The sequence below is a fragment of the Danio rerio genome, chromosome 5 (assembly GCF_052040795.2).
Source record: "Danio rerio strain M-AB ecotype USA chromosome 5, GRCz13ab, whole genome shotgun sequence".
Lineage (NCBI taxonomy): Eukaryota > Metazoa > Chordata > Actinopteri > Cypriniformes > Danionidae > Danio > Danio rerio.
The window spans coordinates 71,759,678-71,786,147 of NC_141025.1; the positions used below are offsets into that span (position 1 = coordinate 71,759,678).

Genomic DNA, 26,470 nt, shown 5'->3' on the forward strand with positions numbered 1-26,470 from the left:
TGTCATATCACTCAGCTCTTTTATATCAGATTAAACATTAGACTTATTTGAGCAGGATCAAAATGCAGGATATATGGATTAAAAATGGATTCAGGGCAACTGAATTGAACAGTATCTATTGTTAGTTAAACGTGTATATTGTGACATTTGCTTGTAATGAGGCAACAGACACATGTAAGCTGCTGAATATGTGTTTAATGCACATTTATGCATTGTGTCATATCGCTCAGCTCTTTTTTATCAGATTAAACATTTATCAGACTCAATTGAGCTGGACCAAAATGCAGGATATACAGATTAACAACACAGATACAGAACAGTATCTATTGTTAGTTTAATGTGTATATTGTGACAATTGTAATGTAATGTGTATTTATATAGCGCATTTATTGTGTATGGCCATACACCCAAAGCACTTCACAATCATGAGGGGGGGTCTGTCCACACCACCACCAGTGTGCAGCGTCGACTTGGATGATGCGGCGGCAGCCACAGGACAACGGCACCAGTACGCTCATCTCACACCAGCTATTAGTGGAGTGAAGAGACAGTAATAGAGCCAAATCGGTGGATGGGGATGATTAGGAAGCCATGATGGATAACAGCCAAGTGAGGGACTTTTGGCCAGGACACCTGGGTTTGACCCCTACTCTTTACGAGAAGTGCCATGGAATTTTTAATGACCACAGAGAGTCAGGACCTCGGTTTAACGTCTCATCCGAAAGACATTTATTTGCAAAGAGGCAACACACATGTTAAGCTGCTGAATATGTGTTTAATGCACATTTATGCATTGTGTCATATCACTCAGCTCTTTTATATCAGAATAAACATTTATCAGACTCAATTGAGCAGGATCAAAATGCAGGATATACAGATTAAAATGCATTCAGAGCAGCTGAATTAAACAGTATCTACTGTTAGTTTAATGTGTATATTGTGAAATGTGTTTGTAACGAGGCAACAGACACATGTAAACTGCTGAATATGTGTTAAATGCCCATTTATGCATTGTGTCATATCACACAGCTCTTTTTTTGTATCAAATAAAACCTTTATCAGACTCAATTGAGCAGGATCAAAATGCAGGATATACGGATTAAAATGCATTCAGAGCAGCTGAATTAAACAGTATCTACTGTTAGTTTAATGTGTATATTGTGAAATGTGTTTGTAACGAGGCAACAGACACATGTAAACTGCTGAATATGTGTTAAATGCCCATTTATGCATTGTGTCATATAACACAGCTCTTTTTTTGTATCAAATAAAACCTTTATCAGACTCAATTGAGCAGGATCAAAATGCAGGATATACAGATTAAAATGCATTCAGAGCAGCTGAATTAAACAGTATCTACTGTTAGTTTAATGTGTATATTGTGAAATGTGTTTGTAACGAGGCAACAGACACATGTAAACTGCTGAATATGTGTTAAATGCCCATTTATGCTTTGTGTCATATCACACAGCTCTTTTTTTGTATCAAATAAAACCTTTATCAGACTCAATTGAGCAGGATCAAAATTCAGGATATACAGATTAAAAATGCATACAGAGCAACTGATTTGAACAGTGTCTTTTGTAAGTTTAACGTTTACATTGTGAAATGTGTTGGTAATGAGGCAACACACACACATGTTAAGCTGCTGAATATGTGTTAAATGCACATTTATGCATTGTGTCATATCACTCAGCTCTTACATTTTCTGAAGTGAAAGGGTGCCACTAAACTTCCAATGTTCTGGCCGGTGTTTTCATTTACGTTAAAGCTTCAAAATACATCTCTAACTACATCTGTCAGTTCTTTGTGTTAAAAATATTTATAATTTAGCCTATATTTCATCCATAACCCAATTCAAGCCCAAACTAGGTTACTCTGATGACTTAAAGAGAAAACTCAGTCACTCTTTTAAGATAAAATAAACCACTCAATAACTTCAGGTGAAAATATTGTTAACAAGGAATCTACCCAATTTGTTCAAATATTTTTTGCCAAATGAAGTATGACTATTTAGCATGGGTGTATTTCATATGGGTGTATTTCAGAGCATGTCCCACTGTCTGTCACACATATTTATTCTTATTTAAATGTGGCAGAAAGAAAGAACGGACGCACCTTCTCTCTTCATCCCCATGGCTAAGCACTTCTGATAGCGGCAGTACTGGCATCGGTTGCGTTGGCGTTTGTCGATCATACAGTCCTTGTTGTCTCTGCAAGTGTACGTCAGGTCCTTTCTGACCGTCCTCTTGAAGAAGCCCTTACAGCCCTCACAGCTGTACACCCCGTAGTGTTTACCTGCCGGCAGACACACGCTTTAGCACTCTTCCCAGCAGGGTTTCATTTAATTGGCGCTCAGTATCAATAATTCAGCAGCCACCACATCTGTTTTTGTCCCATACTACATGAGAGGCAGAGCATATGGACAGACCAAATTTATTGAATGCAATACAATATAAGGAAACGACACTATGGAATGACTGATTCTGATTGGTCATTTGGGGGATTTACATTTAGTCATTTAGCAGACACTTTTGTCCGAAGTGACTAATGCTGTGTTCACACCAGACATGGCACACACGAATAAATAGACGTGAACATTTTTGAATTTACTCGCTTCTTTCGCACATCAAATTCGCCAGTGTTGGGCAAGTGATCGGTAAATGTAGCTTGTGTGGACGTTATTGCATTACTTGCTGAAAACATTGTCTTCATTGCTGAAAATCTAATTAATTTAGATAGTAGCGACACTACTGCCACTCTGCTGAGAAATGCAGTTAAGGTATTAGCGTCACAACTTGTAGCGACGCTACTGCCCAACACTGAAATTCACTTCATTCCTGCGTCAAATTCCCTTCACAATAGACGTGGTTTTCCGTCATGCAGGGCATCTGTCTGCCCGTTGACTGTAGCTTCGTTGCTAAAGGGCTAACATGGATTTTAGTGAAATGGTATCTGTGCTTTATGTGCTTTAGGGGTCTGAAAAACAACGTAGGTTTGTTTGGCACTGTGTCTGATCCACTCGATCCTTTCAGAGGTGCACCCAGCTCTGTGAGTTCATAAACTCCTCCAGAGAGTATACATGCATGATAGAGGCTTTCAGCGGTGCTTCAGACTGAGCTAAGCCGAGTTCGATGAGCTGTTGTTCGGTGTCGGCAAGAGGATTTCCCCTCGGAACACCAACAACAGTCATAATCACGCTTCTACAAGAGCAAGCTCCTGATTGGTTAACGAAGTGTGAATGTCCATTGAAATTTAGATTTTTGAACTCAAGTAAAACACCCAAAACTATTAACTCGTGCTGCTTCATTCGGGTCATTCACGCCACATCATTCGTGCAAATCACACCGCAAGATGTTTATTTGCATTGACTTAACATGTAAATCACTAATGTTTGATGCTACATCCGTGTCTGGTGTGAACGCACGATGCATAATGGGATTTATTTAGTAAACAGGTTTCTGTCAAAGATTATGCAATTTTTTTTTTCATAGCAGATAAAACGTTTATCTTCAAAATGTATGCGTGTCTTGGCATTTCCATTAAGTATTTGCGACGAACGAATCGTTGCAGTCAACTCCTCTCTGCATCTCAAGTCTGCCAACGTATGCTACGAGCCATTATACAAACTCGTAACAGCAGGAAAGCTGTTCGTTTTAAAGACAAAATGCAGTCATATGTACCTCTGGCTACATAATTCGCGATCTCTCGAAATGTATATAGGGCTACGTTTTCAGAATGAGTCTATGTTGATTAATTGGGTTAGGGGAGGGTTGGGGTAGGGGGATAGAATATACAGTTTGTACAGATAAAGATAGCTGTGCAAGTGTGTGTGTTACCTGATGAACGGTCTCCGCAAATGGCACAGATGTGTTTGGTGAGGGACAGGGATAGGGTTCCTATGGGCTGCGCCGGGACCTTCATCACTCCGTTCAGACCAAGAGGAGGTTTAATGTCCTCTGAACTACTGACTGCATTCATGGGGGAACTGAGCTGAAAAACAATCAAAATAAATAAATAAAAAAATAAATAAAACACTTTTTTTTTTACTCCTGTTGTAATGTTTTTTTGGTGTAATCTAATATCCAATTCAGAAAAAAAATTAATAGATCTGCTGCGAATTTTAATTATTGATAAAATATTTTCTGACACGTGTTGTTTAATTTTTTTTTATCTCTACACATTTTTAAACATAATTTTTTTATAACTAATTTATAATAACTATTTTTTTTGTCTTTGCCATGATGAGAATAAATTATATTTTACGTTATTTTGCAAGATACTAGTTTTCAGAATAAATGCAATTTAAAGTCTTAACTGAGTTAATAAGAATAACTTGTTAAGTTAGGCTAATTAGGCACGTCACTATTTATTTCTCCTCGAGTTCGAGTCATTTGATTTTGAGTATCTACTGATACTGAAACCTGATCTGATACCTCTATAATACATAAAAAGGGAATAAAGAAGTGTGAACAAACAGATTCAGGATGTTCTTTATTTTTTATTTAATTCACCTTGTTTCAATAACTCTGTTAACAAACGGAGCACTTCTGTGAGGTAGCTTGAACAATCAGGTAATAAATATCATAAATTCTTCACTTTTGAATTTTAGTGCAACATTAAATATAAAAAAAATCTAATATATAAACAAATAGCATCTCAACTTGAAATACCAGGCAGGCAATCCCAAGTTTACAAATCTCACAGTTTGCTCTGGCGTCGTCTTCAACTTTATAATACTTCCAGACCACAGACATCAGCATCTCTGCAAAAAAAGCGACGTTATGCTGCACGTGTTGCTGTTTCTGTGTGAAGTCAAGAAAGAGGTTCTACTCTGTGCAACTGCATGAATATAGATGTTAACAAAATAATGAGAATGTATTAGAGTCCTGATCGGGAGGTAACCTTCAATTCCGATTGAGTCTAAAACCCCATGATGATTGGGCCTGAATTCCAACTCATGTGATCAGATCTGGAGATCCCTAATATAAATTTAAATATAGGGCTAATATTACTTAATTAAATTTATTATTATTATTATTATTTAAAAAACAAAAATTGTATCCAGCCAAACCTAAAGAAATAAGACTTTGTCCAGAAGAAGAAGAAGAAAATCCTTCTGCTAGATGCTATAGCATGCCTAAAATTAAAAGCAATATATAGAGAGATTCTTTTATTCCCATTTTTTACTTTGTGAGGTTTTAGAATGCTGTGTGTGCTGTTAGACTACTTGTTTGTCTTGTGTGACATTTATGGATTCTATGCTGCACCTATAATTGCCCACTTGGATTATAATACTATATTATATTGAACTTAACCTATGAAAATTTTACCTTGCTGTTTTAAATACAGAAAGATTTTTGTAAAGAAAGAAATTTGTGAAAGAAAAAAGTGAACTTTGTGTATTGTGCTTATGTGCAACAGTGAACTTAGCATTTTTTAAAGTGTGGGAAATTCATTCATTCATTCATTCATTCATTCATTCATTCATTCATTCATTCATTCATTCATTCATTCATTCATTCATTCATTCATTCATTCATTCATTCATTCATTCATTTTCTTTTCAACTTATTCCCTTTATTAATCTGGGGTTGCCACAGTGGAATGAACAGCCAACTTATCCAGCATATGTTTTACAAAGCGGATGCCCTTCCAACTGCAACACCCATACACTCTCTTTCACACACATACACTACAGACAATTTAGCATACCCAATCCACCTATAACGCATGTCTTAGGACTTGTGTGGGAAAACGGAGCACCCGGAGGAAACCCACGCCAACACGGGGAGAACATGCAAACTCCACTCAAAAATGCCAACTGAGCTGAGGCTCAAACCAGTGATCTTCTTCCTGTGAGGTGACAGCACTACCTAGCGCATCGCCCCAGTCATTATATAATTTTCTAAATTTGACGTTTTCTCGTTTTCTCCCTAGACACCTTATTAAATCGTATCAACACTAGTTTTCAGAATAAGGCCAATTTGAGGTCTTAATTAGGTTAATAAAAAGAAAACTAGGCTAGTAATCAGGCAAATAGATTATTCTGTAGAAAACTGAAACAAGACGACGCAGTGGTGCAGTAGGTAGTGCTGTCGCCTTACAGTAAGAAGAACATTAGTTTGAGCCTCGGCTGGGTCAGTTGGCATTTCTGTGTGGAGTTTGCATGCTCTCCACGCATTCGTGTGGGTTTGCTCCAGGTGCTCCATTTTTCTCCCAAAAGTCCAAAGACATGTGGTACAGGTGAATTGGGTAGGCTAAATTTTCAGTAGTGTATGTGTGTAAATGAGTGTGAATGGATGTTTCCTAGAGATGGGTTGCAGCTGGAAGGGCATCCGCTGTGTAAAAACGTGCTGGATAAGTTGGCGGTTCATTCCGCTGTGGCGACCCCAGATTAATGAAAGGACCAATCTGAAAAGAAAATGAATAAATGAATGAAATCTGAAACAAAAACTAGTAAATAAGGGGCTAACATTATTAAACAAAAATTGTATTATTATTATTATTTAAAAACTGTTTTTATTCCAGCCAAACTAAAAGAAATAACGTTCTCAGAAGAAAATACTGGGGAAAAAAATTCCTTGTTCTGTCAAACATTACATGTGAAATACTTGAAAACAATTCTAATAATCATTTTTTCCTTAACTTCAACATATATCTTTACTGTGACTTGTTTACTGTGTCAGTTTACAGTCTCTTGGTTGAATAATTGCATTGGTATTCTTAATTTTCTTATTATTATTTTGAAAAAAAAAACAGTCACGCACACACACACAAACATCCTGCTGATTCTAACTCTTAGAATAGCATTGTGTAATTCCACATTAAACTATGTGTTGGAACGGAATCAGTTACACATGCCATTTATTCTTAATTACCCAGAACTAAAGTCATGCAAAGCGTGATGATGGATGAGCGGACCTGTGAAAGACAGGACAGGCACACCTACACACTACACTATGAAGAAAGAATGTTCGCTATGCTTTTCTTGGGTAATCCTTCAGACAGATACTGTACAAGAAACTCCACAGCTCCCTGAAGCGAGTAAAAACATTTAAATCATTCACCAGCGAAAGTGCTAAAGATTCAGCCTACTTCTGTTTATAACCAAACAGTAAAAATAGTTTATGTTTAAACACTCAAACAATCAAAAACACAAAGTGCATGACATTTTTAAATAGAAATGGGGGACAATGCAGAACTCGGCATCACACAACTATGTTTGACTTGAAACCAGTAGTGGAGCACAAAATAAAACAAAACCAAAAAAGTAAATGACAAAAGTAACTGAATAATAAATAGGATATATAGTACTATAGTGTGTATATATATATATATATATATATATATATATATATATATATATATATATATATATATATATATATATATATATATATATATAGTGCATCCGGAAAGTATTCATGGCACTTCACTTTTTTCCACATTTTTTAATGTTACAGCCTTAAATTAATTTATTTCCTCAAAATTCCACACACAATACCCCATAATGACAATGTGAAAAAAGATTTATTTATTTATTTTTTTTATTAAAAAACTGAAAAATCACATGTACAGAAGTATTCACAGCCTTTGGCGTAAGGTTCTAAATTGAGCTCAGGTACATTCTGTTTCCACTGATCATTCTTGAGATGTTTCAGCAGCTTCATTGGAGTTCACTTGTGGTAAATTCAGCTGATTAGACATGATTTGAAAAGGCATACACCTGTGTATATAAGGTCCCAGGGTTGACAGTGCATGTCAAAGCACAAACCAAGCATGAAGACAAAGGAATTTTCTGTAGACCTCCGATACAGGAATGTCTAGAGGCACAAGGCTAGGGAAGGTTACAGAAGAATTTCTGCTGCTCTGAAAGTACTAATGAGCACAGCGGCCTCCATCATCTGTAAGTGGAAGATGTTTGGATCGACCAGGACTCTTCCTAGAGCTGTCCGGCCATCTAAACTGAGTGATCGGGGGAGAAGGGCTTTAGTCAGGATGGTGATCAATAACCCGATGGTCACTCTGTCTGAGCTCCAGCGTTCTTCTGTGGAGAGAGGAGAACCTTACTGAAGGACAACCATCTGTGCAGCAATCCACCAGTCAGGCCTGTATAGTAGAGTGGCCAGACGGAAGCCACTCCCCGGCTGGAATTTGCCAAAAGGCATCTGAAGGACTCTCAGACCAGAAGAATCAAAACTCTCTGGTCTGATGAGACTAAAATTGAACTCTTTGGAGTGAATGCCAGGTGTTACATTTTGGGAAAACCAGGTACCGCTCATCACCAGACTAATACCATACCTACAGTGAAGCATGGTGGTGGCAGCATCATGCTGTGGGGATGTTTTTCAGCAGCAGAAACTGAAGTCAGGACAGAGGGAAAGATGAATGCATCAATGTACAGAGACATCCTGAATGAGAACCTGCTTCAGAGTGCTCTTGACCTCCGACTGCGGCGAAGGTTCATCTTCTAGCAGGACAATGACCCAAAGCACACAACCAAAATATCAATAGAGTGGCTTCACAACAACTCAGTGAATGCCCTTGAGTGGCCCAGCCAGAGCCCAAACCTAAATCATATTAAATATCTCTGGAGAGATCTGAAAATGGCTGCACACCGTTGCTTTCCATCAAACCTGATAGAGTTTGAGAGGTTCTGCAAAGAGGAATGGGCAAAAAGGAACTGAATCCATTTTAGAATAAGGCTGTAACATGAAGAAATGTGGAAAAAGTGAAGCGCTATGAATACTTTCCGGATGCACTGTATGTTAATTTGGCAAGATGAACGCATTTTGTACTGTACATTAGCCATGGAGAAGATTGATTGACAATGGTCTACAGCCAATCAGGATGCAGAACACAAAGACCTGTAAAAAAAAGAAAAAGAAAAAGAAAAGAGCATGGAAAATTGCACAAAAAAATCCACGAAACTGCGAGACCTCGAAAGGTGAATCATGTTATTGCGAGGGACCACTGTACCCCTAAACAATTTCTAAAAACAACAACTAAAAATCCATTTGTAGTAGAAATTAGTGGGATATAGCAACTACTACAACAAATCAAAACAAGTAGTCAAAAATAACAAAAGCAAATGGCAACCTGGCTCATGATAAATGTTTCACACTTAACACTACACAACATCAAGAGGTGTTCAATCCTGAATAATTACACCTACAGATAGGAAGAAGATAGTTGTCCAATGAGCTCAAATCATTAGTCGGGAATAAATGGCAAATACAACAAATGTGAATGCAAACTCAGCTGGAAATACTTGACAAACAGCAAACAAAAGAGCTAACGGCAGTATTGTGATAACAAAAGAATGACAGGAACCAGGACAAACACCGATTTAAGAACACCTGTGCATACTGTTTACACACAGAGACAAACATACGCATACGCACACATATGTACCTGTACTGTCTGCTTCTGTTCAGGTACAGGCATGACCGGTTTGACATGTCCTGTTCAGTGGCATGATCAATCTTAAACGGGTTCTTGTCAACTCCTGGTGGGCCCTAAGTCTGAACACACATACACCCACTAACTATTTTGGGTAAACTGTAATTCAATATGTTCCTGGATTGTCTGTGTGCCAGGGATACGGGACTGGCAGCTACTAGATTTAGACCAGGAGACAGAGAACAGATTACCAGTCTTAACTGTAAGCCCTGAAATAGAGTCTCAGATCCTGGCAATCATGCACTCATGGATAAGACATTATGAGCCACCCCTAAAGTAGATCTTTTAGGAATAGCTGACACAAATGATGTTGAAAAGCATGGTACTAAATGTCAGAGTTATGGTTGATTTACAGATGTCTGTTGCACAAAATGAGTTCAACAAACTCTGGGTTGCAGAGTCAGTTTTGAGTTGACAAAACCAAATAAATCCAAGTTGTTTCACAATGCTTGGTATAAATGTTCACTGTCAACTGTGATAGTGATTAATTGTGTACTGTACGCAGCTGAAAGTGTGCAATGTGCAGCAAATAGCCAATAAGATGAATCATTTCTCACAAGAGAGTCAGCGATTCACGTCTCTGTTGAGATTAAGAGATATCATTATCAGAAATATTCATTCATTCTTTTTCCTTCCGCTTAGTCCCTTATTTATCAGAGGCCGTATGGAATGGACAGTGGAATGGATCATCAACTATTCCGGCATATGTTTTACGCAGCCTATACACTCTCGCATTCAAACATGCACTCATACACTATGGCCAGTTTGCTTACCCAATTCGCTTATAGCACATGTCTTTAAGGAAACCGACGTGAACACTGGGAGAACATGCAAACTCCACACAGAAATGCCAACTAGCGCAGCCAGGACTCGAACCAGTGACCTTCTTGCTGTGAGGCGACAGTGCTAACCACTGAGCCACCGTGCAGCCTTATCAGAAATATAATGAATTGAAATACATTTACAATATATAAACACCGCTAAAAAGAAAAATGACAACAACAACAACAACAACACATCAAAAGAAAAATCAACATAACCAAAGCAGCCAAACACAGCAAAACAAAAGAAAAAAAAACAGTAAAGGAAAAATACAAAACAAGCAAATGGTGATTCTGCATCACAGAATGAAACAAAAGATAATAAAACAACAACAGAAACAAAAACAAATCAAAAGAAAAATCAACATAACCAAAGCAGCCAAACACTCACAAAACCAAAAACAAAACAAAAAACAAAAAAAACAAGCAAGTAGTGGATCACATACTAAAACAAAAGCTAATAATAAAAACAGCAACAAAAACACATCAAAAGAAAAATCAACATAGCAAAAACAGCCAAACACAACAAAACAAAACACACAGCAAATAAATAAATAAATAAATAAATGAATAAATAAATAAATAAATAAACTAGACACAACAAAACAAACTAAATAAAAAAGCACACATGAAAAGAAAAGAAAAAACGCACACAAAATTAAAAAAACAAACAAAAAAGGGTGGTTCTGGAACACAAAATGAAACAAAGCAAAACAATCATAATAAAAGCCAAAGTAAAAACAACAAACAAATTTAGAAAACACTATTATGTGTGATGTCACAACAAAATATAGACATGATGTTTCTGAAAGAAATAATTGTATGAAGCAACGTCTTCATTCATTCAACCATTTTTCTTCGGCTTAGTTCCTGATTATCAGGGGTCGCCGCAGCGCAATGAACTGCCAACTATTCTGGCATATGTTTATTGCAGGGGATGCCCTTCCAGCTGCAATCCAGTACTGGGAAACAGCCATACACACTCACATTCACACACTCATACACTACGGCTCAATTCACCTACAGCACAAGTTTTTGGACTGTGGGGGAAACCGAAAGAAAACCCACGTGAACACAAGGAGAACATGCAAACTACACACAGAAACACCAACTGGCCCAGCCAGGACTCGAACCAGCGACCTTCTTGCTGTGAGGTGACAGTGCTAACCACCGTGCCGCCAAAATGTAGCAACTACTACAACCAAAAACAAGCGAAAACATAAAAACCCAACTACAACACCAACAAAAATGCCGAAACCATACTGAAAGGACAACTTTGAAATTTTAATAACTAATATTTGCAAAGTGTCTAAAAAAAGTGGACAAAACTTTTCTAAAATTAATACAAATGTATACAAAAATGAAGCAAATGTGTTAAAAAAGCAGCCCTAAAACATTCACAATAACCCTTTTTGTGTTTTGTAAAAAAAAAATTGTGGGTGTGACACTTTTGGTAGAGTAAATGAGAAGTAGTAAGACTTTCCACACAAGACATGCCAAATTAGGCTGGGAAACTACACTCTCTTATAGTCCTGTGGAAAGAGTGAATGACAAGCGAATGAAAATAAGTAGCATGTCCAGAAAGTGCAGACAGGCTTAATGAACCGGCAGAGAAGTTTTACTATTGCATCGAGCCCACGGGAGCTGTTATAAGACAGATCACATGTGCCATGTGATCATCTCATGCCTTCTGAGCTTTAACAATTGTTAAATCTGTCTATGAATTGATGCTGCTGCATAGCTCAGTCATGAGATGCTCCATCTCTGACCACAAACACCCCTAAAATATCATCTGTGCTCTCAATGGCTTCAAGCTTTCTTCTATACAATGCATAAACATTTTTATTGAGTCTTAATAAGGGATATGCAACACTTTTGTTGGAGTTTCCTATCTTATACTATGAATCTTATACTGTAATTTTTTGGAGGTGCTATATGTTAGTCTTAAAGCGCTAGTTTGCTACTAAACAGTGACAAAATCCACACCTAGGATATAAAAGCATTTAAAAATAGCTGTTTCTCACTTTTAAAAAAGTATTGGGCTCTATCATAGACCCGACGCAATAAGGCGCAGGACAGGACATATTTTGCACTACGTTGTTTAAAGAGAAAATACATTTGTGATGCATTCATATGTGATGTAATAATAAAATAATAATAATAATAATAATATTAATAATAAATGATCATTTCTGGATGTATCTGTACCTATCTCTGCTTTTAAAAGAATAAAAAGTAACACTCACCCCAAACCTTTATATATTAAAACAGAAACCAGTTATATAAAATTGTAATAATCTCTGCTTAGTGAACATAAAAAACGTCTTTCACAAAGCATAAAATCCTACTCACTCCAAACTGCAGTGTACAAGTACAAAAGCAGAAGTTAACTAACTGCTTGTGCATCTGTCAGTGTGTGTGTGAGAGGAAAGTGAACTGGCTGGGTGTTAAAAGAGTTTCATTCTGACACACACCACATGGCTAAGCTGCAGATTTTAACAAGCCATCTCATTTCCGTTGCGATTGGGCCCTGACCAGTCCCCAACCAGGCCTCTTCTGAACCCATTTAGCATGCCAATAAAAAGCAGAAAGCCCATGTGGCAGACTAAGGCCGTGTTTGACACCATGCGGTCAGAGATCAAGCACTCTGACGGGGCTAATGAGGATGAATGGGGGCCAGGGCACCTCCAAGACGCCTGTCCCTAAGCCCGTACGCCATTACTTAAGGCAACACCATTAATGTGAAACTCCCCCCTTTCCATTTCGTAGCCAAATTAAAGTGAGACACTGCATGATCTGTTTTTCAGCAGCCGACTGTAAGGAAAACACCTAAACTTATTTATTTAGTTGCGCTCTATTAAAAGAAGTCTGTAGATTTTAATTGCAATATATATTTGTAAAGGTGGCGAAGCAGTGGCGCAGTAGGAAGTGCTGTCGCTTCACAGCAAGAAGGTTGCTGGGTCACTCGTTCGAGCTTCGGCTCAGTTGGTGTTTCTAAAAAACTTGCTGGATAAGTTGGTGGTTCATTCCGCTGTGGCGACCCCAGATTAATAAAGGGACTAAGCCGACAAGAAAATGAATGGATGAATGAAGTGCTATGAATACTTTCCTATACATTTTCTTCACAGTATTTTCTGAGTTATAAAAACAGATTCTCCAGATCCTTTCTGTGAAAACAGTTGAATATAAAATGTAAAAAATATATATAAATAAATAAAAATAAACTACATGCCCAGCACTACATTTTTGGTATAATTTTTAAGGAATAAAATGTATATTTGCTGACTATTCACTCATTCTCACAACCTAAGCTCATTCTGGAAACGTAGCCCCGCGGTGTGGCGCCGCTCCGCTCCTCCTCTTCACGCTCGCCGGCCGGTGGCTCGCCTCCGAGTGGAGGGCTTTCCCGATGTAACCAGTTTGTCCGCTTAGCTCACATCGTTGCGTGGTCGGAGCGGAGGCCCTGGAGGAGGAGGAGGAGGAGGAGTCGGCCGCAGTGACGAGGACCGGGATCGAGTCCGGGGAACAGCAGTTCCGGAAATTAGGAAAATAAGGGTGAGAATGCGGCGGGATCCGAAAACGCGGTCGAAATCGAAGACGAGGGCTTTTGCTTTTTTTTTTTTTTCTGGACGGCTTTTGCAAACCGTCGCTTGGGTTTAGGGAAGGAGGAGGAGGAAGAGGAGGGCGGCCGAGTCGGCCGATCCGGCGGCTTTTCGCGCGAGAACAGTGCGGGCGTGAACGGCGCAAGCTCCCGAGAGGCGCCCGAGACGCGAAAAAGCACGTACAGCGGCCTCTCGCGGATCCGCGAAAACAAAAAACGCTCGAATACGTACCACCCGGGACGTATCTCGCGGTTCGCAGAAACGTCGCGGGGCTACGTTTCCACAATGAGCCCGGGTTGCATTCTCAAGTTGTTAATGAGATTCTTTTTTCTGATTAACACAAAAGAAGATATTTAAAAAAATGTTGGAAATCAGTAAGTACTGACTTCCATAGTAAGGAAAATATATACTATGTAAGGCAGTGGTTACGGGTTTCAGACATTTTTCAAAATAACTTCTTTTGTGTTGAACCAAGAAACTCAAACATTTCTGTGACAAGTGTAGGGTGAGTAAATGAAGACAGAATTTTCGGTTTTGGCTTAACAATCCCTTTAAAACTTTCTGGTATGAAATCAAGTGGTAAAAAATGAAGTCTGCTGTTTTACTGCCAAGCCAAACTCGCTTTTAATGAGAACTTGTTTCTATTTAAGGGTACAAGACTGAACACTTTATTATTTTGTAGTGAGAGGGAGGTGATACGAGGAAAAAAAAACTGCACAATAACTTGTTCATATGAGTATAGTGTGTGTGGTTTTATCTTAAACTCAACTGCTGGGATTTTATTTCTCTTATTACCAGCTGGTGTCTGATAAATCCTTTCGGTCTTCAGATGAATGTCTAAAAGTCCGTTATTTAATATGACTGGAGTAAAATGGTTTAACTTGATTCTCAAATGGCTTTGGCAGGCGCTCAGTGGTTTCACTGTGCCAAAGTCTGACTCAAATACAGGACATCTCGCTTATCTCTGAATTTAAAGTTATGCATTAATGATTACATCTTTGACTCAAACACACTCGAACAGAGCATTCGTACAACCTCCAGAGCATTGACAATACCTTATACCGGTTATGATCAGGTGAAGTGGGAGATTTATGGTAAGTACATAGTTATTATCCATTATTTGTTATTATAATAATAGTTGCAAACTTTGTGTATACAGAACTGGACAGTTAAATGAAGTGCTATGCATACTTCTTGTGAATCAAATATTTAGATATAAATTAGTGCAGACCACGTCTTGTTATAATTTATGCTAATTCAAAGAGACAAAATTTAATTACTTCAGTATTGTAATTATTGTGCCAGAATATTACAAATTTACAGTCAGGTGCTCTTATACTGAATACAGCTTCAACTTTTTAGTTCTGATGTGTTTACTTTGTATCTGTATTTTATTTATTTTTTTGCCCAACATATCTTTTATATCATATATATTTATTGTAATCAATACTTGGAAAGACTTAAAATCAACAGGTGTTACAATTTGAATAAAAAAAATCTAATCAAATGCTGAAACTGTTTAAGGAACAACTCACGTAAAAAAAAAAATAAATAAAAATCAGATTTTTAAAAATAATTTACACCCAAACCATCAAACAGAATAATTTCCAACCCGGGCTCATTGTGGAAACGTTGTCCCGCGGACGTTTCTGGAGACCGCGGGTACGTACGGCTGCAGTTTTTGTTTTCGCGAATCAGCGAGAGGCCGCTGTTATGCGCTTTTTCGCACCTCAAACGCATCTCGCGAGTGCGGTTCGCGCCCGCACAACAACAACAATAATGATAATATTAATAATAGTAATAATAATAATAACAACAACAACAACAACAATAATAATATTAATAATAGTAGTAATAATAACGATAATAATAATGATAATAATAATAATAATAATAACAACAACAACAATAATAATATTAATAATAGTAGTAATAATAACAATAATAATAATAATAATAATAATAATAATAATAATAATAATAATAATAATAATAATAATAATAATAATAATATAATAATAATAATAATCCCACGCTGTTCTCGCGGGAACCCACCGGAGGCCGCTGTCCAACTGACCGGATGATTGACTGCGCGACTGGCCAATCGGCCAACCCGCCCTCCTCCTTCCCTGAACCCAACCAATTTTACCGATCGACCCACCCGCCCGCTCGCTTCCCTAAACCCCCGAGCAACAGTTTACAAAAGCCGTCCAAAAAAATAAAAGCACTGATTTTTTTTTTCTACCGCGTTTTCGGATTTCACCGCGCTCTCACCCTGTTACGAAACTCATTCACTTAATTTTTGGGATTCTGTTTTTGTCTTACCTGATTGCTGGAACCGCTCTTCCCCGGACTTGAAACCGGTCGCCGTGGTTGACTCCCCTCTGCATCTTGAGCCTGCCGACGTACACGGTGAGCTGAGTGGACAAACGGGTTGCAGCGGGAAAGCCCTCCACAAGGACGTAAGGCAAGCGCGAAAGGGAACAGCGTCACACTGCCCCGCAGCGTTCGCATGAAAAAATTAACGCGGCCGTACGTACCCCCTGGGACGTATTCCGCTGTCTCCAGAAACGTCCGCGGGACTACGTTTTCAGAATGAGCTTGGGTTGATAATTTCAATAGAAATGACGTCATGAGGGTAAAGTTGTTCTCTGTCCAGGTGAATGTCATACTAGCTATGTTTCCATCCACCTATTTTGGCAGCATTTACACTGCAGATCTTCATGGTCATTTTGTGATTGTGGTCATTGGGCGATTTTGTGACTGTATACGATTTGTTTGATGACCTGCTTACATCATCTTTTAAAAGTGACTCGTATCCGATCGTCTGCATTTACACAGCACACGTTAAAGGTGCAATGACCAGGAAAAAAAGAGCGGGTGCTGACTAACAGCGGATAATTAAAGAGTGCTCTTTTCTCTATTCCTATATGTAATCTATTCGCAGCTTTTGACAAGCTGCTTTACTATAGTTTATGTCAGAAAGGTTCTCATTTGTCCATTGTCTTTTGATATATAGGCTTTTTTAAACCTTTAGGCATCTTAATGTAATGTCCATGGCGTGATTTATGCGCATGCTGTAGCTATGCACTAGTTTTATATTAGTTTATATTGGTTACGTGGCAGACATTGCGCTCTCTCGCACTCGTTATCATGCTTAAATAACTGTGCTATATGACAATATGAAAGCTGTTAAGTCCTCGTGTATGAGATTTAAGGTTTGGGACTCTGCTGAAGTCTGCTCTGATATGAAAGTGTCAGACTTGACATCATTTGCTATGGTTTTTAATGACGCGCGACTCGCATTGACAGGTAAAAATCTGATCTACCTGCTTACACTGCAGACATGAGAACACAGATCCAACTCATATCGGATAATTTTTCACATATGAACAAGGCCTGAATCTGATTTAAGTAAATCGGAATCCATGTGATTTGTTCATGCTTACACGTGCATGGGCCATATCCGATCTGTGCCACATGGGAGAGAGAAAAAAAAAATCGCAATTGAGTCACTTAAACAGTGCAGTGTAAAAAAAAAAAAAAAAAAAAAAAAAAAAAAAATATATATATATATATATATATATATATACATACATATATATATAATTTTTTTTTTACTTTACACTTACAATTACTTACAGATGATAAAATCCTCTTAACATAGAATAATTAAAAATAATTAAATGTGATTTAAAGTGACTTCTATAAAACAACTATTTACCATACTGTAACATCAATATGCAGATTCTGCATTTCTCTTCTTTTTTTTTTTTTTGCACAATAATCTGACAATAAATGTCGCAATTAAATTGAAAGTAATTTTAATCAAATGTAAATAATAATTTCTTTAAAGTTTCTGATGTGTTGGTGATTTACCTTTTTTGCGTTCGGTCTCATCATATGGTTTTTTGATTTTATTTCACATTATTTACACCCAACAAGTTTTATGATTATGTAAGGTCATTCTGAACACTTTAACACTGCTGTGATTAGGTTACATTTACACTAAAACACTTAATAAACATTTAATAAACACTGAATAAACGACCATAAAAAGTTCCTCCTGATCGATCTTCTTGGCTGTTCACAGGGAATAACATGTTCTTCTTGAGCACTAATTTCTATTTTGAGGGTTTGTCCCTTTATTTCTTAACTATGTACCTTAAAATATATATATACCACCTACATACATGCTTGAATATAAAATATTAAACCAAGTTTCTTTCAGTTTCTTGGAAACCAAATGTACATCATAACAATAAATAACAGTAGAATTACATCACTTGGAGACTGTAATATTCCTTGTATGATGTCTCATAAAACCAAGCTAATATTGAGAGGGATTTAACAGAAATCCAATAACAGCACAACATTTTACAAGTATCTACATTTTCCACCCATGAAACACTGCTGCGGCAGAGCTTTTTAAGCTATGTGTTATTAAATAAAACCTGATCATAAAGCTAAAAACACTGATGCTGAATTGATTCGATTTTCTATGAATAAGCAAGGCTGATGCAAGCAAGAAACACTCATTTTCAAAACACCACTAAACTCTTTATAATAAAACTAATGAGGTAAACACGTTGTATAAAATATGAGTGTATATGCATGTACCACAGGAAAATTGCAATTAAATATTTGCTTAAGACCTTGAAAGTCCACTTATAATTTCTCTTGCACTGCTGAGAAACTTTTTCAGAGCTTTTGAGCTATGAGTTATGCAAGCGTCCTTCGCCACCATTGAGTTAAAAATGCAGTGAACTAACAGATGTCCATGCCTCATTGTAACGAAAAGTTCATTAAAAGCTATTTTACAAAATCCCACTATATAGTCTGTTTGGTTAAATTAAATGAGGTAAAGAATCAAATAATTGTGTTCCCTGTGTGCGGCATGTACATCGTGTACAGTAATCAAGCTCATTTAAGCAATCAGACCTTTTTTAAATAGTCAGTTTCCAGCAAGGGTTAGGTCAAGTTTAGCTAATTCAGCAGGAGAATTCAGTTCAAATTCACGCACTGAACATCCATAAATGTTCACTCTAAAACTGTGAAAGAAACAGAGAACCATCAAAGAGAGGTTTGTAAGATCTAAAATCTAAAATAGAAGTGATGTCATGAGGATAAAGTTTCTCTCTGTCCAGGGGAATGTCATACTGTCTTTATAATGTTCAGGTCTGGACTCTGTGGAGGCCACTTCATGACATAAAAATGAACATACATTTTCATACATGAAAATGAAATAATAATGAAATTTAAATAAGTTTATCCCCTCTTAATCTGTAATTAATGGATTTATTTATTTATTTATTTATTTATTTATTTTCTTTCTTTCTCATTCTCTCTTTCTTTCTTTTTTCTTTCTTTCTTTCTTTCTTTCATTCATTCTTTCTTTCTTTCCTCTTACTTTCTTTCTTTCTTTCTTTCTTTCCCATTTGTTTATAATTTTTTTACTTTGATCGAACAAGAACTCACAGAAAATTAAGTTCTCCAAATATATATATACAACTGTCATTGTAATGTAAAATTACTGCTATAAAAAATATTTACCAGACATGTAACCTCAGTAATTTGCAGATTTTGCATTTTAATCTGACAATAAACGTCACACACACACACACACACACACACACACACACACACACACACACACACACACACACACACACACACACACACACACACACACACACACACACACACACACACACACACACACACACACAAACACACACACAAACACACACACACACACACACATGTTTGTTTTTGTGAAAAGTGGGGACATTACATAGGTTTCCATTCATTTTATACTGTCCAAACCGTATATTATATTGCCCTCACCCCACCCCACCCCTAAACCCAACCATCACAGGAGACTGTGTGCAGCTTTACTCTCTGATTAAACTCATCCTGTAGGATTTATAAGCATTTTGAGAAATGAGGACGTCACCAATGTCCTCATATTTCACCTCCTTTTTGTAATACCTGTGTCATACCCATGTCATTATACAGATTTGTGTCCTGATATGTCACAAAAACACGTACACACACACACACACACACACACACACACACACACACACACACACACACAAATGGTGTTTGTTGTTTGTTCACCTTATTCCTTCAGGTTTTTTTGGTGGACAACTTAATAGTTTTATGTTCAGTCCACTTAAATTAATAAAAACTAATTCCTTTATGTTAAGTTAACTTAATTCCTCCATGTTGTTTCAATACAAATCCATTGTGTGGAACCAGGCATTTTACAGTGCACTCACTTTTACTGATGTCACTATTCTGGCTGCTTAAGTGTTTTGGGGTGAACAGTAACAACAAATAAGACAACAGCAAATGCACTGGTGCTCATGTACATCATGTACAGTAGCTATCAATTTAAGCTATTAGACTTTTTGTAAATAGTCAATTTCCAGCAAAGTTCAGGTCAAGTTTAGCTAATTCAGCAGGATAATTCAATTCAAGTTCACACACTATTGATTGGTTGCATATTCGCATATAACCCCAAAAATAATCTGGACTTGGTGCTGCAGTCCATAAATGTTCATGCTAAGACTGATAAAGGAACAGAGAACCATCAAAGAGAGGTTTATAAGATCTAAGATCTAAAATAGAAGTGATGTCATAAGAATAAAGGTGCTCTCTGTCCAGGAAAATGTCATACTGCCTCTATAATGTTCAGGTCTGGACTCTGTGGAGGACACTTCATGACATATAATGTAGTGTATTTTTTATTTAATGCCATGTCAGCAACCAAGGCTATTTTCATGGCAGGAATCTTTCAACAATAAATATACAATTTAAAAATCAACAAACAAAATAAAACATAAATGAAATAAGATTTTTTGTGTTAATACATGATAAAAATTCTAAAATCTTTTCTGGATTCACTTTGTTAAAAATGTCCTTAAAAGAGTTCATTTCATAAAAAGGTCTTCTGGAATCAGTAAAAGCAGGACAGTCCAGTAAAATGTGTTTTATAGTAAGAGGAGTTTTGCAGCACAAACATCATGACATATAAAAATGAAATAATGATGACATTTAAATAAGTTTATCCCCTCTTTCCTTTTCTCTTTGTTTCTCTCTTTGTTTGTTTCTTGTTTTGTTTACAAAAATACATTACTTTTTACTTAATTAAAACTGTAATTGGTGGATTTTCTTTCTTCCTTCCTTCCTTCCTTCCTTCCTTCCTTCCTTCCTTCCTTCCTTTCTTTCTTTCTTTCATTCAGTCTTTCTTTTTTCATTTAATCTTTCTTTCTTTCTTTCTTTTTTGCTTTTAAAAATACCATCTTTTTTGGATTTTTCTGGATCTTTTTTTTTTTTTTTGGATGAACAAGTAATTATAGAAAATAAAACTGAAAATGAACTATGATTGTAATTTAAAGTTTCATCAATAAAAAGTAATTTACCATACATATAACGTCAGTGATATGCATTTAATCTGACGATAAATGTCACACACTCTAAAAAAATAAATGTTTGCTGTTTGTTCAAACTACTTATTTGAAATGAGCTGAGACAACACAATTCTTGAGTTTTTTGGGAGGACAAGTCATTAGTTTTATGTTCAGTCAACTTAAATTTGTAAATACAAATACGTTAACTTAATCCTTTTATGTGGTCCCAACACAAATTGTGGAACACAAGATTTTTTTATAATGCACCCCTAATAAAAAATGTCTCTTTTCTGCCTGTTGAAGTGTTTTGGGATGAACATTTACAATAAATAACTGCCGCTCACCTGCGGGCTCAGGCTGGGTCTGAAGCTCATGCTGGTGGAGGAAGGGCCGCTTATGGACGAATGGCCCATAGGTGAGCTGAGGGTGGAGAATGGCGAGGGCAGCCCGTTGATGGGCGAGTGCAGCTGACCCGGGCTGGAGCTCATGGCAGACGGGCTGAGGAGAGGATGGGCACTGATGCCTCTGTGACCCACAGAGGATGACAGCTGACCAGAGGAGTCTGCAGGACGGGCAGGAGGAAAAACAATTAGCACACACACACATATACTTTATTTTGTGACAAATAAAAAGAACTGAGAATAGATGATTAAACTGAAAGTTATATTGTGACCCTCACTTCATTAATTGATCATTTATTATCGCAAAGGTCTGACAGTTAAAGTCAGAATTATTAATATTTTTTAAACATTTCCCAAATTATGTTTAACAGATTCAGGAAACTTTCACAATATGTCTGATAATATTTTTTTTTTCTGGAGAAATTCTTTTTTGTTTTATTTCAGCTAAAATAAAAGCAGTTTTTATTATTTTTTAAAAACATTTTAAGGTCAAAATAATTTTTTCAGTTACATTTTTTTCGACTGTCTACAGAACAAACCCTTATTATACAATGACTTGCCTAATTACGCTAACCTGCGTAGTTAACCAAATTAACCTAGTTAAACCTTGAAATGTCACTTTAAGCTGTATAGAAGTGTCTTGAAAAATATCTAGTCAAATATTATTTACTGTCATCATAGCAAAGATAAAATAAATCAGTTATTAGAGATGAATTATTAAAACTATTATGTTTAGAAATGTGTTGAAAAACCCTTATCTTTGTTAAACAGAAATTGGGGGAAAAAATTAAGGCAAATAATTCTGTCTTCAACTGATTATTGCTTATATAAATGTAAGAATCAGTTTATTTTAAATGTTTATAAAAGAAGCCTATGCAGGATCACCAGGAAGAAAACTTCTGGTCACACACAGGAAATTGCAGGAATATTTCCCTTTTGTGAGGTAAACAATAGCATTGTGTCAATAGCATTGTGTGCTCGGGCCTTTTTTGAGAGCCGCTGAATGGATGAATGGTGTAGAAAGGTTTAAGATTGTGAACTGTGTGCAAATACCTGTTCATTCTCGAAAGGAGGAATCAAATATTCTTGAACTTAAAAAAAAAAAAACACTTGGAAAAAACTGTTTCATGCAAATATTTTCTAGATCAAAATGGCGCACCAGTTGAAATTGCAAACAACGTTAAGCAAAAATGTGCAACAACAAACTTTTGGTCATAGTAAATGTGCAAAATAGTCAATTATAACAGTGAATTAAAAGAATAAAATGTTTTGGTGCAAAACATACCTATATTGAATTAAAGTATATAATCAACAACTACATAAAAAAAATTTATTGTTTCATTCTATTGTTCAAAAGTTTGGGAATGCATTTATTTATATATTTAAGCATGACAGCACACACAAAACAACTGCCAAAAATCTAATAAATGCCAACAATCATTTAATTCTTTTGATACTTTCTGTTCATCAAAAATAAACAGATTTAAAGAGTAAATGCAGGTGAAATGTAAAAACAATTTCCTATAAAAATACATTTTGTCATCAAAATGTTTGCCGTTGTTTTTATATCGCAAAAAAATTAATAAATAAATAAAATAAAAAGACAAAAATGTTTAAAAATCTTACTTTTACATAATAATAATGTACATAATATTTCTTTATAATGACTTTCCATAGACAAAGTTAATTTAATACTGTACACACTGTACAATTGAAGTCAGAATTAATCCCTTCTTTTTTAAATATTTCCCAAATTATGTTTAACAGGGCAAGGTAACTTTCACAAAATGTCTGATAATATTTTTTCTTCTGGAAAGTCTTATTTGTTTTATTTTGGCAAGAGTAAAAGCAGTTATTAATTTTTTTAAACACCATTTTAAGGACAAAACAATTAGCATTTACAAGCTATATATTTTTTCAATAGTTAACAGAACAAACCATTGTTATACAATAACTTGCCTAATTACCTTAACCTGCCTAGCAAACTTAATTAACCTATAGTTAAGCCTTTAAATTTCACTTTCTGTATAGAAGTATCTTAAAAATATCTAGTCAAAAATTAATTACTGTCATCACGACAAAGATAAAAGAAATCAGTTATTAGAAATGAGTTATTTAAACTATTATGTTTAGAAATGTGTTGAAAAAATCTTCTCAATTCAATCCTACCTCTAAGCCAAACCCTCACAGAAAACAATTAGCATTTTATTGTTATCAAAATTCTTCACTCTGTGATTTATGAGCCCTTTTCCTCATGAAGAAAAAAAAAAAGTCCAAAAGACATTCGGTCCACAGACATATACTTTTATACGTCCCAGCAGGCACACAATGTCATGACATTAATATTAGGTTAGATTTAGGTCGTGATGTAGGGTGACAAAAATTCAATGTCCAGTCAACGTCTAAGGACAACGTTATTTTGATGTCCAATATCGACATCGATATTCGCTTGATTTTAAGTTGCGCTGGAAAGTGAAACATTGAGCCAACATCTTAAACCAACGTCATAGTCAGCAACCAAAATCTAATGCCTGATAGGCGCCATAATGGTAACGTCCACACAATGTCAAGCTGTAACATCATTAGACGTTGCTATTTGTTTTTTTAGGTTGCGTTGGAAAGTGACCAAAATCAAATGTCCAGTGTCTGTTAGACACTGACGTCATTGGGTTCTGACGTCAACACGATTGTCATTTCCACCCCCAAGTCCCCTGATACTGGGGGTACAACTTCAATCTGACGTCATGTTGATGTCCTGTGCCTGGTGTAATGGTTTACAGGGACACTCTATAGGCGTAATGTATTTACACTATAAAAATGCTTATTACATTGCCCTACCCCTTGTAATGTGAATGGGATGCTGACAATGGAGGTGCGGATTCAAATGCAGGTTTATTAACAGAAAGGTCAGACAAGCAATGGTCAACACAGGGGCAAACAGATGTGTACTCGCAATCCAGAGTCGTGGTCATACAACAGGCGGATAGTCAAAAGGCAGGCAGCAGACAACGTAAATAAACAAAAAAACAAAGCAAGGGCCTAACGCAAGGCAAGGAAAACGTGTCGTAATGCTCACAAACAGGTAAACAAGACTCAGCAATGAGAGTGTGAAAGTGAGCCATATATATGTGTGGTGTAAACAGCACATGAGCAGCTCCAGCTGAGTATTCGTGTGTAATCCCAGGAGAACAGGAACAGGTGTGTGTGTGTGGTGCATGACAGTATTTGTAGTCCATGTGATGGCAGATTTGTCTGTAAATGATCTGCATGTTTACTAATGATCTGCAGCCACTAAATCCCTGGTGATCATAACACCCCTAATCCAACCCTCACAGAAAACAACCTGCTTTTCTTTTTTTTTTACAAATTATTATAAATTTATGAGCCATTTTTCTTTTGGAGACCAAAAGAAAAATGTCCAAAGTCAAAACATACTGGATTTGCTATACTTGAGTGGACATTTGGTATACAAGAAATACACTCACACTCATGTCTGTATTTGTACGCTTGTGTTTGTGTTTCTTCCTCCACACATACAGTACTGTACAGTCAGTTGTTTTATTGACACTGTCAGCTCTGATAACACTTGTGGACTTGAGCCACAGCTTGCCTTCTCTTTACACAGAGAGTAAACACATGCTGAGAAAACACAGAGGCCTTAATTACTCATCTCTGTTTCCCCCAGAGCTACAAGGCCTTGACTGCAATCAAAACAATATCCATCTTTCCTATACATGCAGCAACACATCTCAGGAAAAAGGTCAATGTTCAAGTGTCACAGCAAATATTAAATTGAAACATCAGCGGTTTGTTTTCTCAAACCTTTCTATTGTGAAACGTTCTGAAGGCCATTAGTCACTCGGCGAGTTTCTCTGGAAATAGATCATTTGTATCAAGACTTTTATTTACGTCTAACGAGAAGCAAGAACACATGTCATGTTATTTCTTTAAAACTGACTCGTTTCTTTTAAATCACATGTTCAAACAAGTCTAGAGAAGTAGCAAACAAAAAATGTCACTGCTGATCAGGATACAGTGTTTAATGGTTGCGGTTTTGGAGTCAATAGAATTTTTCACTACAGTTAAAGCCAAAAAAAGTTTTCAGCCCTCCTGCAGTGTTTGGACCAGGGTCGGTCATGTACATTTGGGGACCCTAAGCAGAATAATTTTGGGGCCCTACCTTGCTCTAAAATAGTGGAGTATTGCCATTGCAAACTGGCCCACAACGATTATATTGCTTAATAAACATTCATTCATTGAATCTTTCTTGTCAGCTTAGTCTCTTTATTAATCTGGGGTTGCCACAGCGGAATGAACCACCAACTTATCCAGCAAGTTTTTACGCAGCGGATGCTCTTCCAGCCGCAACCCATCTCAGGGAAATGCTTAATGAACACAATCAATAAAACAGAAAAGTAAAGTATGATTTCTTCTACTAAATAACTCACAGAATGATTTGGATATTTTAAAACAGCACTGTTTTTGTCAATCAGCAGCTTTAAAAATGAAGAATTAAACTTTACTTACATGCTTTTATTTACCATTAATTCCTGCTTTGCATCCTTCTGGTGTGTTTAAAACATATTCTATTAATTTAATAAACAGATTGAAGATTCTATAGCAAAAAGTGGAGTTTTTTTTTATAAATTCCAAAATCAAAAACCCAATGAAACGACATTGAACATCCATAAATCATAAAATCAATAAGCAAATACTATAAAGTAAATATGAAAAAAATTTATAAATAACATATTAGAAAAAAG

At 36.4% G+C, this 26,470-nt stretch overlaps 1 protein-coding gene across 2 annotated transcripts in view; it reads right to left on the reverse strand.

Moving 5' to 3' along the window:
- The window catches only part of rxrab (retinoid x receptor, alpha b), a 111,210-nt gene that overhangs the window by 23,439 nt on the left and 61,301 nt on the right, over nucleotides 1–26,470 (reverse strand). Inside the window, exons 3-5 of one of the 2 annotated variants that reach the window (XM_087252890.1) lie at nucleotides 21,651–21,868; nucleotides 3,840–3,993; nucleotides 2,119–2,298 (exon numbers count right to left, since the gene is read on the reverse strand). In XM_087252890.1, the coding sequence (XP_087109016.1) occupies nucleotides 2,119–2,298; nucleotides 3,840–3,993; nucleotides 21,651–21,868 (552 nt within the window). 2 annotated transcript variants of the gene reach the window in all.